The 16,661-nt window shown below is 44.8% G+C and overlaps 1 protein-coding gene across 3 annotated transcripts in view; it reads right to left on the bottom strand.

Moving 5' to 3' along the window:
- The window catches only part of actn4 (actinin, alpha 4), a 46,146-nt gene extending 31,783 nt beyond the window's left edge, over nucleotides 1-14,363 (bottom strand). Inside the window, exon 1 of one of the 3 annotated variants that reach the window (XM_056440419.1) lies at nucleotides 13,957-14,363. In XM_056440419.1, coding sequence (XP_056296394.1) covers nucleotides 13,957-14,082 — 126 coding nt within the window. In that variant the 5' untranslated portion in view covers nucleotides 14,083-14,363. Of the gene's footprint in view, nucleotides 1-11,587; nucleotides 11,604-13,956 lie in introns of those variants that run through there. The other 2 variants (XM_056440418.1, XM_056440420.1) reach the window with 2 other exon arrangements.
- Nucleotides 14,364-16,661: the final 2,298 nt, after the last annotated feature.

Below are 16,661 nucleotides of genomic sequence, written 5' to 3'. Positions count from 1 at the left end.
AAAATAATAAAAGAAAAAACACATCAAGAATGAAATAATTCGGCGTGAACATTTTTCTTTACAGGGCTGATGTGTTTATTGCCTACTGGCTGTTGATTTCTGGAAAACCTCAGGATTCAACAACATGTGGACGTGATTTACCGAGCATGGGGAAAGTGAGTGGCCATTAATGTCGGGTGTGTCCATGTGCTTGTACGTACACATTTGTCGAGTAACAACCGGCTGAACCGCAGTACAACAGCTCTGATGAGGATGGAGGTGGATGACGTGGTGGATGACGTGGTGGATGACGTGGTGGACGACGTGGCAGCATTTACAGCTCATCAGCGCCAAACAACACCAGCTCGACGAAAACGCACCGGACTACTTTCACCAGTCTGCTTGTGTTCATATTGTTGGGTGAAGCTGGGCCAGACGCCTGCGCCCTCCGCCCCCCCCATTCTCAAGTCAGTTATTAAATCCGACATCAAGCTACAATGCAACCGTCTAGCAGCTGAAAACATCCATTTTTCTTTTTATTGAAGGGTGTAGGCAGAACCCTGTACATTGTGCGTCTGCTCTGAAGGCCCTTCTAGGGGCTTATGTATTTGTAAAAATATCTTAAGAGCCGTCAATTAAAACGAGATCGAACTAAAACAATGCGTCTGGTCACAGTAATACGGTGAAGTCAGAAGTTTTTTTTGGTTGCATCACACCACAGAGTGCATGTGTAACCGTGACTGATGAAAACCAGCTAGAGGAAGTTATTGGTCAGAAAAGAGAAGTCTTTTTTTGGTGCACAAGCGTGTGAGAACTGAACTTCTTAATCTAAAGGGGAAACTTGTAATGTAAAAAAATACATATATATAATAAGTCTATATATTGTACCTGACATCTGTAGCATGTCAATGTGTCTGACTGTGTGAGGAAACACCGCCATAAATAGAATGAGCGAGCGTGACAACAGTTACTCGTGCTGGTGGGTACTTTTTGATCATTAAAGAAAACACCGAAGCGACATGAGCCAAAAAGATGATTAGCTGGCAGCATGGCTTCCATCTCCCTCTCAGAGTTACGATCACACGGCTGCTCAGTTATAAAACCACGGTCACTTAGGACTAAGCGGGATGAGAAAAGGGAAGGCATGAGAAGAATCTGCATGCAGTGTGTGTGTGTATATGTGTGTGTGTGTGTGTGTGTGTGTGTGGCGTGACATTCCAGCAGCTATAAATCTTCATACTTGGCATCCTCTCCAAAAACAGGAGTTTGTGTTGCTGATCTCAACTTTAACCAAAAAACAATGCACACACCTCCGAGAGAGAGAGACAGCCAGACCACAAGACGGGACAGAAATATCCCCCATCTCATGGAGCAAATATTAAAAAGAGTGAATCAAGTGGCACTCCAAATACAAAGTGGAGACATTGGAGGTGTGTGTGTGTGAAAATATCGTCAAACGGGAGTTTCAGGTCAGCCCAGTTGCCCGGCAGCAGACAGCATTGTCACGGTAACAGGCTCTTCCTGCCCCTCCTCCTCCTCCTCTCCACCCGCTTTGCGCGCCTTTACCTTATAAGGCAATGCATATTTGACTGGCTGTCATGGCGACAATAGTGATGCAAGAGGGCAGCAAGGTGCACCCCCCCCCATCCTCCCTCCCTCTCTCTCCCCTCTCAATTGAGAAGGCGACAGTGCAGATCCTTTATAGCAGTGGTTCTCAACTGGTCTGGCTCCAGGACCCACCATCTCCCCTTAAGCAGCGACCCAAATTGCAGAACATGCTCAACTTCTCAAATTTATTTAATGAAAATATGAACCTGAGATAGTATGGAGAAAGAATACGTACAAGTTTAATGATGAATCAAAACGACCAGCTGGTGGCGATGCTAGAGGGAAATATTCCTATAAAAGCAGCATTTTATTAATTTTTTTTAATTCACTTTTTTTTTTTTTTTGCATAAGAATTAAGAATCTTCAGCCATTTTTAAACAAACTCGACAGCTTTTATGCACAAATAAAGAAGACCAACAACTAAGTAGTTTTTAAAAAACTCAAATGACCTTAACTAACTGAGAAAACAAACTCACTGACTCCATGACAAACTATTTACTAAAAAAGTCACTGTCTTGAGAAGCAGCTTTTTCACAAATTCAAAATGAATTAAGTGCAATTCAAAAGGATTCATATATTTAAAAAATGTACTTTTCTTGTTATTACCTTATCAGTAAGTAAATACTGAAAGATATTGTGCTTTAAGCAGCAGTCAATTCAACCTGAGGTGTAACACTGACAGACCTGAGCGAATTTATAATGAGAGAAGCTGAATTTTTTATTAATTTAATTATCGTAAAAACCCAAAGTCTCCCCCATATCAGGATGGTTTGATCCAACCTGGCATACGCTGCTGAAAACATGGAGGGACGAGCCGGCATAAAAAAGTCCCTTCAAAATAAAATCACAGGATGAAAAAAATTCTAATTTTTATTTGCCCAGGCAAAGGCCCACGACCCACTAAAAACGACTAAGTCCATTCTTTGTGTGTGTGTGTTGCTTCCTAAGAAGCTGCAAAAACAAACGCGATGGAGAGAGGTGAGGGCACAGACGGGCAGAAAGAGGAACACACAGAGACACCGGAAGTGACTGGCAGGTTTTAGTGAAGAGGTAAAAAGACAAAAGAGGTTAGAGCTGCTGTCCACGACAAACAACTAATACCCTGTTGAGAGTTTATGAACTTTTTTTAAATTACAATTCTTATAACTCACGATGAAGAAACAAAGTAGAGTGCCTCGTTTTAAAGGTTGCACTACTAAACCTCGATGCCATGTATTCGGTATGCAGGCGAAAATATAATAATCCCGTGGGCAAGATGTTTCACTACTGCAGAAACGTGGATTTCAGGATTTGAGAAGCATGCACGTAAAACTAGTCTGCAGCAGGTAAAACCAGATCTCCAAAAGGCCTGATGTGAGATAAGGACTTCAACACAGATGCACGCAAACGGGTTTCCAGGCATTTCAAGGACTTCCCTGTGCTGCTGGTCATGGAGGGCCGGGTCCAGCTGAGGGGGTCTAAGATCCCTGTACAAGGAGCGGCACATTGTTTGTTCCGGGGTTTCCGCTTGTTGATGAACTGTACTGTAACACACACACAAGCTCACCCTGCCCTCTACAGCTCCATGCTCACTGGCCCAAAGTCTATATGACATGCACACAAGCCAAAGCATGTGAGAGTCACATCAGCCGGAGCAGGAAGTTAAGGATGGCAGTCAGGGAGTACCAGGCAGACGGTTTTATGGTATTTTCTTTTACAACTGTGTTGCAACGGAAAGTGTTAGTCTATAAAATGTCAAATTGTGATGAAATCACATCCGTTTTCCAAAGAAAAACTAACGAAATTAGACCTAAACAAGTACTAGGCAGCGGTGGAAGTAGTATTCAGATTATTTTAGTAAAAAGGTACCAATACCAAAGTGTGAAACTACTCTGTAGCAAGGCCAGCATTCAGAGACTTACATTAGTAAAAAAAGATAAGGTAGCAAAACGTGCTTCAAGTACAATAAGTTAAAGAAATGCGTTCTTCCCGACAGGACAAATCCAGATCATCGCTATCCTTTAAAAAAAACACCGACCACCCTCTCTGACACTTGTGTTCAAACGTGAGACGACTGGACGAGTAGAACAAACTAGTTTTTAGTTTTTTTTTAAATCTTCACCTTAACCAAGTCTAAACATGTCTTCCTAAATTGTGATACGTTCTCTGTACAATCAATTGAGATAAAACAAAGATCAAACCAGCAAAAACACTCCAATGAGCTCAGAAGATAATTTCACTGCAACAGCACCAGCTAAACATTTAACCCCACGTCTAAATATGAATCGATTGAAATATTTGCATAAAACGTGAGTGCTTTGAAGCACAGCACCAACAGCTAGAGTACCGTTATGGTGCGTTCATGCTCCACACAGAAAAAATGAGTATTGAGCGACTGTAAATGTTAGACCGTTAGGAACCGCTATGAAGCACAATTGGAGCCAAAAGCTGACGCAAATAGATTTTCACAATAACACATTTTGCATTTTATTCAACATTAGTGATTGGTGAGGGAAAGAGATGTTTCCCGGCAGCATAAAATAGATCTAGAGGTAATCGTGACCCGCTTCAACCTTTTCATTTATTGCTCGCGACGCATTGGTATCAGATCCGTCAGGGCGGACTTTAAAACGGCGAGCTTCTCTTCTCTGCAGTGTCGCACCTCGGTCGTCTCGAAGCTCTACTTTCAGCTGGCTTCCTCCACTTCAACAACGCATCTCTTTCGAGAACCGAGAGGAAGCTGCCGGCGAAAACAACACACGGTCCACCAGAGTGTCGACTTCACCCGAGTTCAAACGAGGTGACGCACATCGATCCGATATAACCGCCGGGTTTGGTTGAGGAGATCCTCGTGCAGAGTTTGGTGGTGCAGGATAACGCGGCCAGCTGCGATAGCACCCTGACTCTGCTTCAAGGCTGTTGCTAGGCAACCCCCGACTACAGCATCCTATTTTTAGAAGCCTTAAAATACATCTCAGCACCTGGAGTGCCTGGTATGAACCGGCCCGACTCCGGAGACGTTTAATCTAGACACATTTGCTCTCCGGTTCATCCGTCTGAGTATTCCTGACCTCTAGTATGCTTCCATACTCCCCCAAAATACATTTCACACCCGCTCTCATCGATCAAGAGACTTATTACAACACAGCGCAGCTGGAAAGCAGCAGTCAACGTGAGAGAGAACGCAAGAAATAACCTAGCGATCCCGTGAAGGTGTTGAGGGCAGCAGGAAACGCTGCAGCGCCACGCTCACGCTGCAGAGACGGGGCCGCCGCGCCTGTCACACACACACACACACACACACACGGTGTCAAAACCAGAGCGCCAAGACAAAACTGTACCATGGTCTGTGTTTGCTCCACATGTACTCCCCACAGCGCTGAGAGTCAGACGGGGACCAACAGAGTAGTCTTTGTTAACCAAAGGGGTGTGGGGGGGGAAACAGTAGCCGAGTAATCCCCCTGCAGGCTGGCTTTGATTGGTTCAGACAGGATCGTAGGCTCGAGAGGACTTCCCTGACCCACATTAGGACCGGCGGCCCCGAGCAGAGACCTGGACCACTTCCTGCTATCCTGACTGCTTAGATGTGTGGTGACTTTATATTTGAGACAGAAAAACCACAGAGCCTTCCTTCCTTCCCCTTTCTACAAGACTCCCAGCGGGATAACAAAAACTATGTAAAAAGTAAACTAAAACAGCGAGGCAGTCGCCCTCCGTCACACTAATCCTTTTTCCTTCTTCTGAGGGATAATCTATTCTTTAACACCGAGCCCATTTATCACAAATTAACGGATCGTTTCGGCATTCTGGGAGGCTGAAGAAATAACACATTTGTCCATGTGACACGTCCTCACATACTCAAAAACCTGATGATGTTAAACTCTCCATGCTGTCAAGAGGAAAAAAATATGAAGGGAAGAGGAAAATAATCCCTCTGCTTTCCATATTTGTATCAAACCCTGAGGCCAGCAGCAGAAGGGTCTCTTCGGCAGCATAAACTGGCAGTGAACCTGAAGTGCTCGTCACCCATCCGTCTCGAGCTCTTTGCATGGGAGTCTGAACAGTCCGACACTAGCTGTGGATTTTGGAAATCATTATCTTATACATTTCAAGAAATATTGACTTACAACCGAGTGCTGCACGCTTGCGTGCATTTTTTCGAGAGTTAAGAGGGCGGATTATAGCAAACAATGTTTCTGTAAATGATGGTTATATTTTAAAGATGTCATAGCCTGAATCGAGATGGGGAAAATATGATCATAGGAGGTCGGTCGAGACGAGGTGGATATTTGCAAACAATGTTTCTGTGAGTTAATAATAATAATTTGAATGTCAACATTAATAATGAACTCTTCGAACCGTTCCACGAGTCTTCAGATGGAAATGTACGATCTCAGAGACCAACAGAGTTCTTCTTTGTGCTGTAGAACTCTGGAGCGGAGGATAAGCTCGAGGCTTGTGGTCTCTGAAGGACGTCCTCTGAACTACGAAAGACAACAAAAAGCCGATTGAAGTGAGCAGGCCCCAGACTGGTCCTGGAGATGCCCGACTAGAAATACACCGCACAATATAGATGATGCCCCAAAGCTGAATTGCTATAAATCACACAGGAAAACATTTGCAACACCATACAGGCCAAAACCTGAAAATAGAAACACAAATACTCCAGTTCTCCTCCGACTGCATCGGTTGCCTTAACGACTCTGGCGGAGAGAGACAGAGACACACACAGAGAGAGAGAGAGAGAGACAGAGAGACACACAGACACAGAGAGAGAGAGAGAGAGGGAGAGAGAGAGAGGGAGACACACAGACAGAGAGAGAGAGAGAGAGAGACACACAGACAGAGAGACACAGACACAGAGAGAGAGACAGACACAGAGAGAGAGAGGGAGAGAGAGAGACAGACACACAGACAGAGAGAGACAGACACACACAGAGAGAGAGAGAGAGACACACAGACAGAGAGACAGACACACAGAGAGAGAGAGAGAGAGAGAGAGAGAGAGAGAGAGAGAGAGAGAGAGAGAGTCGGAAGAATGTTGAGTGGGATTATCTGGCAAATGGAATGTCCTCTGTGAAAATGAGAGCGGAGGAACCTGAAGGCCAGGCACCATCAGTAAATATTTAATGCCTGGGTTCTGTGCCCTGAAACCAGCAAGGGCTTCACGGATGCCCGGCTGACATGTTTCTGCCTCAGGTGTTCAAACGCTCCCAATTAAAATGTGTTAAAATGCTCCCAATTAGTTTTTACTTCACACTAGTTTAAAATTCTAGACTTCTCTTTTACGAATAAAACATGTTTTTAAGATCAACAAAATGTTTATCGGGCTTTTCAATGTGTTCGTTTTTAAATACCAGATGTTACTTTGGCATTGTGTAGCGTTTGGGAAGTGAAGTATTTTTATGTTCCCGATTCCACCGTACACTGCCTAATTTATTGAAAGCATGTGGGTTGAAATAACTGCATACACCCACTAGCCCGTCATGTCTGCCGTATGCATGCAGTCGGCGTCTCTTCACCTCTTTGCCCTAGTTAGAAAGCTGTTAAATAATACAGCGGGAGGAAATCAGAGAAGGTCGCGGAGACACACACCCACCGTTTGATTCATGGTTAGTCTTCACCCGCGATACGTTTATTTAAAAGCCGCTGTGATGGACGGCGCCACAGCAAACGCTAAACATTGCCTACAAGTCCCAGAAGCCCCGTCAGGCTATTCCCATGTGATTTCAGCTCGGTGCACCTTCAACGTTGCAAACTCAAACCTCCGCAAAAAAGGACAAAAAAAGGAAATGCGCCTGCATCAAAAACAAAAAGATGCTCCGTCTTTGCAAATACAATTTAAAATCACAACATTTATCAGCCGATTGGACGGAGATGTGCATGCGACGCCTAGCTGTGCTTTGGATTGGAGTTCCTTCAGAAAGCATATCTGTTGGTTATTTTGAAGCTCTGGTAGCAATCTGACAATCATCACATAGCCCCACCCTAAAGTATAACAATAAACTCATGTTTACAAGTAGGGTCATTTTCTCATAGGCTTCTATACAACTGGATGAGTGGAGGCTGGACATTAGAGAGAACGTGTATTTCAAAAAATTAAATTCAGAAAAGCTTTTTGTGTTGAAGATAAAAAGTTGTCTTTTTTTAATGGCAGTCTCATGGTTTGTCCAGATATCTGCCCTCTGTGTGTGCCCTCAAAGTGTATCCCAGATGGAGCATGAGGAACGTACCACCACAGCTATCTCTTTGTTTGTTTGCAGAGGAGCACAGCTTGTTGTGCCCTCTCGCTCACTCTCTCTCAAACACTCCCTGCCCCAGAGGGAGAACAACCTGTCTAGGCGTGGCCGAGTATGCAGATACCCATCGAGCTTTATTCTACAGCAACAACATTATTATCAGAAGAACATGGTCTGCTTTTAAAAAATCCTGACCTGAAACAAGACAAAGAAAATACCGAAATCAGTTTCTTTTTTATCCCAAATGGTTCCTGGCATCAAACCGTTCTTTTCGGACACGTTGACACATTTTAAACGTCTATTTCCGACTAGCTATTATTTACTTCTTTTTTTTCTGTTCACAGGGACATAGCTATTTGTTTTCATTTAAAATAATTATAGTACATCAAACTCTGATCATTTGTGACCAAAGGGCCACATAAAGCATTCCCCACCTTTTCTATTCAAGTCATATGTCTAGTCTAGACATAAAATGGTTATCTGGGATGTAATCTCGGGGGGGGGGGGACACACACGACACACGCACTATAAACAACACATACAGACGCCGACATGACATGGTTGGTCCGAGCTGAATTAAAAGCCGTTTGCTGAACATGGTACTAGATTAAAAAACAGAAAAAGGAAATGGTCCAAAAAATCCTGACTTTTAGTCCCTACTATGCCACAAGCGCAAACACATATATAGACAATCCCTGGAACATACATTTCCCATAATGCAACTAATATTAGATTTTACAAAACTCGACAGACTAACTAACCTTTACATGTAAAATTAGATCAAATTAAAAATAAATTTAAAGTCCCAGGTAATTTATTGTCCTTCCAGTCAAGATAGGAGGCGTTGAAACGGTTACGAGTCCACACATCTGCCACCATCTCATTTTATAATGTCTTAGAAACAGAAGCATGATGTTTATTTGTTTCAGCGGTCTAAGTGGAGCCCAATTACACACCTACATAAAGTAGGGGGTGTGAGTTGATGTTACTGTAATCCATCTATTTAAATTCTATTTGTTTACAAGGGAAGTAGCTTAAAGCAACAAATTGAAGTGCAGCCTTTTCAATATTACATTAGAATATTACATTTTCTTTCCCTGTGTTCGAATGTGATGCGGAAACCTTGGTTTAAAAGTCCAGTGATTGACTGCACCGTGATTACCAGCAGACAAAACCCACAGCTATGTGACTCGACTGGTAAACCACCCACACCTCAGTTAACATTAACAGTCATAAAGGATGCCAACAGCTAACTTTAATTAGCTATCCTCCAGCCGATTGACACAGATTTCTTTTAAATAATCGAGACAGAATTATTACGTACACCAGGAGATGGAAATAATGATGATTAGCATCATTCATTCCATTATCCAAACTCTTTAGAGTTGCGGGGGTCGCTGGAGCCGGTCCCAGCTGACGTTGGGTGACAGGGCGCCAGTTCCTCACAGGGCACATACAGACAACCAACCAGTCACACTCATTCACACCTACGGGCAATTTAGAGCCTCCAATTAAGCTAAACTGCATGTCTTTGGGAGAAAGCCAGAGAACCCAGGGAGAAGCCACACGGCCACGTGGAGAACACGCAAACTCCACGCAGAGCGCATTTCAAAAACACGGAGGTCAGTGGAAATACTGGTACCGACCGTTTTAAAACAAATTAATCAAATTGCAGATTTAAAAATAATTTTACAAAATGTAATCTCTGTTGAGGATATGGAAGGGGAGCTTCAAAATAAGCGCCCACCATGCCGACTAGCAGAAGGCAGAAGACCAATAGGAAATTCTTACTTTCCCATTGTTGCCAATTTACCATTCATCAGGGGGAAATGCCATTTACTAATGCTCATAACTACGCACAATGGCCAAGAAGTAAGCTTGTCAACACGGCCACAATTAGAAAGGGGGGAAGGGGGTTAGAGCTAAGGAAGTTGTGTCAGCCGTAAACTGTCTTAGTGATTTGAGACATTAAGATCCTCTGCCCGACCCGAAAATGCAACGCCTTACTCGCGCAATTACAGAGAGTGGGAGGGAAACGGCGCGTAAAGAAATGTCTTTGAAGAGAGAAACCCAGGGCATACAGGACCGATGTCGATACAAGCCCCGGGAGGGACCTAGGCACGAGTCCCACTGATTGTGTTGCATTTTATTGTTGCCGTTGTGTGTGCCCTGGAGTTTGAAGACATCTATGCAAACAAGTATTTGGAGAGATGATTGGCGGCACCCCAGAGGAGGATTTCCCCTCTCACCACCAACTTTTCCACACACAAAAAAAAGACACCCCGCACTCCTTTGGTAAAAAGAAAGTCCCCACCCACTGGCCGATAATGGGCCACCAAAGGAATGTCCCGCCTCCCCCTTCATGCACCCTCACAAATGACAGACGATGGGGCGCTGGGCCGAGGGGAAACATTCCTCTCCGATCCGTCCCATCACCGACTGGTTCCTTGTTACGGTCCTCAAGCTGATTCAGGATCCACGTCAGCTGAGGCAGTGGGCTTTCCCACAGCTGACCCAGGATCAGCTGGCAGCCAGGGGGAGGGGAAAGGGAGGGGGGGGGGGGGGGACCTTCCATTATCTCACATGCCAAGATGCCCTAGAGACGGCTACCACTGAACACTTACTCCTGAGTGTGTTGGGAAAGGAGGTTGCATGTGATCAATTATATATTGGTTGAAGTGCTGAGTAAATTTGACAACTGCTTGGTCATTCCCTGTGGCAGTCCAAATCCCAAACAGAAGTTACAATGATATGAAAACGGTGCATGAAAGGCGCGCCGAGCCATAGGAAAACAATGGTTTTGCTAGCGACACGTTCTTTGAGTCACGTCTGGTGTGATCGAGCCCGTTGTTTTTTTTATTATGTCGTTTAGGGAGGAACTGGCAGCTTAACGTGCAGCCAATTTTTAGCTGGCGTGTCGATCGAAGGGGCGCATTGTGAGGACACGTCGCTCTTGGCTCGTCCCAAGCCGTCTAAACCCGGCCACGCCCTCCCTCCCACCCGCTTGCCAGCCAACCAGCCAGACAGTAACGCAGAAAGCATGCAAAAAGTGGGCTGCAAAAGAACAAACTAACATTGTGTGTCCAGCTGCCCACCTCGGCAGTGATGGAAAAACAATAATCAGTGTGTGTGTGTGTGTGTGTGTTTTGTTGCAAGTCTGGGCAACAGTGGGGAGGCTGCCTGCACACAGACCGGTGCCGTTTGTTCCGTGACGTTGGAGGACACAACTGGATGATTCCTCACGTAAAAGAACAGAAAGTTGTCTCCGTCCAGCTCCACAAAGCACGTCTGTGCACACGGGCAGTCGGCATCGGAAAATGAAGACCGATTAACATCAGAGTGTTTGACCACAACCTGATTTGTGGGAGGAAACACTCCAGTCGCCACTACAAACTGACACGAGTTGGGGAAAGAAAATACTGGAGCTCTGATGTGAATCCAGGAGACAGATTATGTATTTTGCTTTTGGCAGCACATGTTCTCCGATCGTTTGACCTTTTATTTTTTGTGTATTAACCGAACACGACTGCTGGGTAAATGTGATTTCAAAAAGTGAATTTTCTTGACAAATGAGAACAATCAATGTCCGCTGGTCCCCCCTCGACTGCCCACTAACCCTAACCGGGTGAGCCAACAGTGTCCCTTGTTCGCCCACCCGCCGTCCCACCTCACTTTCCGTCCTGCGACGCGGGAAACACACACACACACACAACGCAAATGTCGCCGAGGAGCTGGGTCTACGTGTGCAGAGTGGCAGTGAAACCTCTGGCGGCAGCACATACCTTTGGCGTGTCGTGGCCCGTTGTGGCTGTAAAGAGCAGCGAGAAAGACTAGTTGTTTGTGTGTCTGGGGCCAGGAGCTTTGCCTCGTTTTAAACCAGAGTGAACTGGTCTCAGTCCAGGTACTCTGGGGTTCCGTTCATTCAACGTAGCAAAACTAAATCAAATGTGTCCGAAGCACCATCCTTTTTTTTTTTTTTTTTTACATCCACTTGTATCCTCACCCCGTCCCGCTCTACGAGTGTAACAAATAAAGACTGACAAGTAACCACAGACTTTACAGCCCACCCCCCCCCCCCCCCCGTCTCATCTTGCTTAACGTGGGAAAAGTAAAGTCAGCATGACAGTAGAAAATACTGCTTCCGTCAAAACCCTCTCCTGGTTTTGACCTCAGACTCACCCCCCCCCCCCCTCCACACACACACACGACAAAGACAAATCCATTCCCACACTCATTACATCCAGCCCTCTCTTCATATTTACTGTGGGAGGGCATTTGCTCACTTTTGCACAATAACTAGAATGGTGAGCATGAATGCACTGTAGGAATTTGCCCTTGGTTCCCCCCCCCCCCCCCACTCGCCTAGCCCAGCAACCAATGAAACCTATGAGTGCAGGTTCAAGAGTGGACCTCGGCCCAGGTTTGCACAACACACCCACTCTGTTAATGATCGGCAGGTTCGGTGGTTTTCTTTTCCTTTGTTGAGGAAACTTTGACCGGTGCGCTCTCTAGAACAAACACGCAGAGAGCCCTCGCGAGCCATTCAACCACCACAAAGGGAACTGCAAAAGGCCCAGAGACGCCCTTGAGGGGGGGGGGGGGGGGGGGGTCTGAATCTGATGCTAATCAACAGTAGCAGGAATGTCTGACGTTGTCGATGGCCAAAAACACTGAGTAGGGCTGATAGAAATGAACGCGTCTATGCTCGGCATGCTGCTGCACCACCAGTAAAAGCATGCCAGTCATCTGGCTGGCGAGTGAGTAAGATGGGGCGGTTAGCGTGAAAAACACACCCCACTCAAATCATTCCACTCTGCTAGGCAGCGGCTCTCTCCACGCCCTCATGGGAGAGGGTTATGTGTCGTCATCGTCTTCACGTCCATATTGCAGGAGCTTGAATTGGTCTATATTTTGAGGCATGATCATTTGGTACAGCTGCTGTGTGTGTGTGTGTGTGGGGTGGGGGACTGCGTAAAAAAGAAGGTCACCTTCCTCGAGCCGCACAATCCGTATAAAAATTGTTTAAAACATGTTGTGGAAGAGAAAGAGTTGGAGGATGAGGAGAAGTTAGACAGAGAGCTGTAGAAGGTGTGGGTGGGAGCTGCTGGTTTTAGACAAGTAGAAATAGCACAGTACATGTAAATTGCTGGATGGGGGGGGGGGGGTGAAGAGTAGTAGAACTGTGAAGGATTGGTGGAGTGTTGGGCCAAAGAATAGGGGATCCCGGGGCCAAATGCCCAAAGAAACAATACAACACAAACGTGTTTACGCGCATGCGTGTGCAAAAAGGTATGCGCCCTAAATTATGGTACAACAGGTGTGCTCAGCATCGCTGTTAGTTTTAAACACCGTCGATATTCACAGGACAACAATGTGTCATAACGTTGTTTTAAATATATGGGGATTCATGTCTGCTTTAGCCGTAAATATGTAAAAATATATATATATTAAATATTCTAAAACCATGCGAGTAATGTCTCTCCGCTCAGACTGAACCACGTTCACGGGTGAAGCCGTGTGCGGCTCTTCCAGCAGCGGGCAGCGGTGGAAAACTCGCCCCGGTCCCCTCGGCCTCCGAGCGGGACGGAGAAGCCTCGGTAAAGCGCTAAACTCCTTCCCCAAAAATAGATATTACACATCATCTCTCGTCATTTTAAGACCCAAATGTCAGCACGGTCACAATTTAGATTGTTCTTCTTTTTTGTTGAACAATGTGGCGCCGTGTTTCCTCAGAGAGAGGGAGGGGAGGGGTGGAGACAAATATCCCTTTTGAAAGAGTGGAAGCGAATGTTCGGACAAACACAAGCTAGTTATTACTTTTCATTCACGGAGTGTGTTAAAATAAGACATGTTGGGGTTTTTTAACCAGCGGAGAAATGAGGCACCTGGACACGGAGGAGACGAGCTAGCAAAAAAGATAGAGCCGGTCTGGGAGGAGAAAACTAAAATGGTTGATTATAACAAAAAAAAGTGGGGCATTGCGAGCAGAGCTGCGGGGTTTTAGAAAGCAGAAAACAACCAAGGCCCGTACTCGGTCTCCGACCTCCACTCCCCGTCCCATCCCTCCCCTGCCATTTTCTTTCCGCCCGCCACCTCCTTCTCAACCCGGCTCGACTCGGCCCAGCTGGGCCCCGACTTGCGGTTCCCTTACCTTCCTCTGCTGTTTCTCCCACGCCGGGTCTAGCAGCAGGTCCCGGTCCCAGTCATTCTCTTGCTCCATGTAGATTTGCGCGCCTCCGGCCGAGGATTGGTTATTAGCGTTGTGATAATCTACCATATCAGCCCACCCAAACCTGAATGCGCCACAGAGATAATCGCAATTCCTGTGGAAAAAATGCCAGATGTAAGCATACAACTAAGACTGGGGGAAGAAAAAAATAAGAAGAAACAAAAAGCAACGACGGCCTAAACTGGAGAGGTGGAACGTGGAGGTGAACACGACCCGAGGAAGTGTCCGTCTTTCTCTCGCCGCTTTCGATCGCGAGTGAGTGAGTCCTTTTTTTATGTGATGAATATCCGGCGTGTGCACAGAAAAATCTCCACTGCTGCTCTGAGAGAAAAAAGCTTTCCGTCGGAACTGTGAGGCCGATGGGAGGAACCAGCCGCTCCTACAGGCTTGAACGCGGCGACGGGAAACGATGCTTCCGGTGTTCCCTTTCAAAGTAATTCACGTTTGCGTTTACATTTTTTTATTTACACAAACACGAACTTACAAAATACCTCTCAAGGTTTGTTTTTTTCCCACCCGAAAGTCAGTTTTATTTTCTTCTTCTCCTACACAAATGTATTATATTGCTATCTATTTTTAATTTATATAAAATAATCTAAATAAATATATATTATATATATATGTATATATATATTAATATATATAATGGCAGAGAAGAGAAATACAATAAAAAGAAATGTATAATATATGTATATATTAAACATGCCTTTTTTATTGTATTTCTCTTCTCTTCCATTCTAAATGTATTTTTATTTCACATATTTGTTTTGTATTTCTCACATTGTTGTTATATTTTCCCTATACCTTATGTCTACTTTAATTGAAATTGAAATGTGTTCTTTCTATGTTTATGTTATGTGCCAATAAGCCAATACATATATTCCTTGTATACGCAAAGTTGGCAATACAATGGATTGGGATTTTCCAACAAAAAAACAGAAGAAATATATTACATAAATTCTTTAAATGTCTCTAATATCCATCCCTCATCAATTTGGGATTTATTTATTTGTTTTGTTCTTAAATCCCTTTGGTGTAAATCCTCACACAAAGTTAGGGCCTTTTATTTTGAAGGGTAAATCGCCTGTGAGACTGTTCTCTTGTGGATATTGACCTACCTGCCTCTCGAAGCTTCTATAGGCCCACACAGCTCATGAATATTCATACGATATTTGAACGTGAGCTTTTGCACCAATGAAACATTGTACATCTAAAATATTAAAACTAAAGGAATTTGACAGCATATGTTAAACTTACATTTTTGTATAAAATATGTCTTTACATCCAACCAACAGTCACAACCATCCTATTAAATACGACGAATTAAGCTGTTGATCGTTTACACAAACATTACGATTGTAAGTCATCTTTGCATGTGCCGGGAAATAAGTGTGAAGAAGCTCATTTGTCAGCAGAAGGATGCAGGTTTATTTTTTGAGGTTCTCTTGTGCAGCACGTTGCCTCCTAACTGAAACAGTGGGTCTCCTCGGCAGCCAGACTTGAACACTCGTGTTGAGGAGTTTTTTATGTGTGATTTTTCTGTATCAGTGTGTGAAAGTGTTGAGAGGAGGTGTTGATGAAAAACCTGAATTGTGCTCCAAAACCATTCTCTTAAGTCAGTAAATACAGGCCCATGTGTTAGCAAGTACAATATCAGTATATGACTATTAAACCAGGACAGGAAGAATTATATTTGTTTGCAGTGGCGGACTCATATTTGAAAAGGGCTCCAGTGGGGCATGAACCTGCAGTAAATACCCTGAAGGGCACACGATTGTGTTTTCTCTACTGGAATGGCATCCTGAATGGTATTTCATGATGTTATCTCCACTGGAAGGAAATATTGTCTCCACAGATGTTTTCTCCACTGGATGGACCTCCTAGGAGCCACTTCTTATTTCTACTGCGTGTCCATCCAGGATGGGGTTACCCTCCTCCGAGTCCACCAGTGTTTGTTTGTGACTTCTCTGAGCATCACCAGAGGATACTGGGCCAGAAGGTGCTCTTTAATGTAACTGTAATGTCTGTGATTATTGTCACTTATTTCCAACATTTATCCTTGTAAAATATGAAATAGTGTGTCTCAGCCTTCAATCAAAAGAAATGAAACAAGCTGAAAAGGGGTAATCTATTCTTGAAGTGGTTGATTCCCGTCCAGCCGGTGAACCGCCAAGAGGTCAGGAACCAGCCGGCTGGAGGTGCTCTGGAGGGTGGCTGCCTGCCCCGCCTGCAGGAGCTACCTACAAAAGTAGGTCATACTCAGGCTGTCCTGGCCCATTAGCGTCACCGCGGCCCCGGGCAGCAGGACCGGGCCTCAGCTTCTAATGTTGTCATGTAATGCCACCAACAGCTCTGGGATCAGTCGGCGGGCTCATTAGCAGAAAGGAGCCACTCCTAAAAGGACTGAGTGTTGGAAGTGAAGTTTTAGAGAAAAGGACAAACACATCCCAATTAAAATACGGTACAAATACATGTATCCGTTTTGGATGAAGAAATGCTCTCCATATAAACTTAAGTGGTTCTCCTGCATTGATCTAAGGGTGACGGTAGATATCTCAAACAAAAGCGATCAGCATGGAAAGATACCAGCTGCCACACTTGCATATTTATTTGTTTTCATTCAGTTT

This window comes from Pseudoliparis swirei, chromosome 20, assembly GCF_029220125.1.
Source record: "Pseudoliparis swirei isolate HS2019 ecotype Mariana Trench chromosome 20, NWPU_hadal_v1, whole genome shotgun sequence".
NCBI classification, from domain to species: Eukaryota; Metazoa; Chordata; class Actinopteri; order Perciformes; family Liparidae; genus Pseudoliparis; species Pseudoliparis swirei.
Note: the sequence above shows the minus strand (reverse complement) of the source record. Positions and strands in the feature narration are given on the sequence as shown.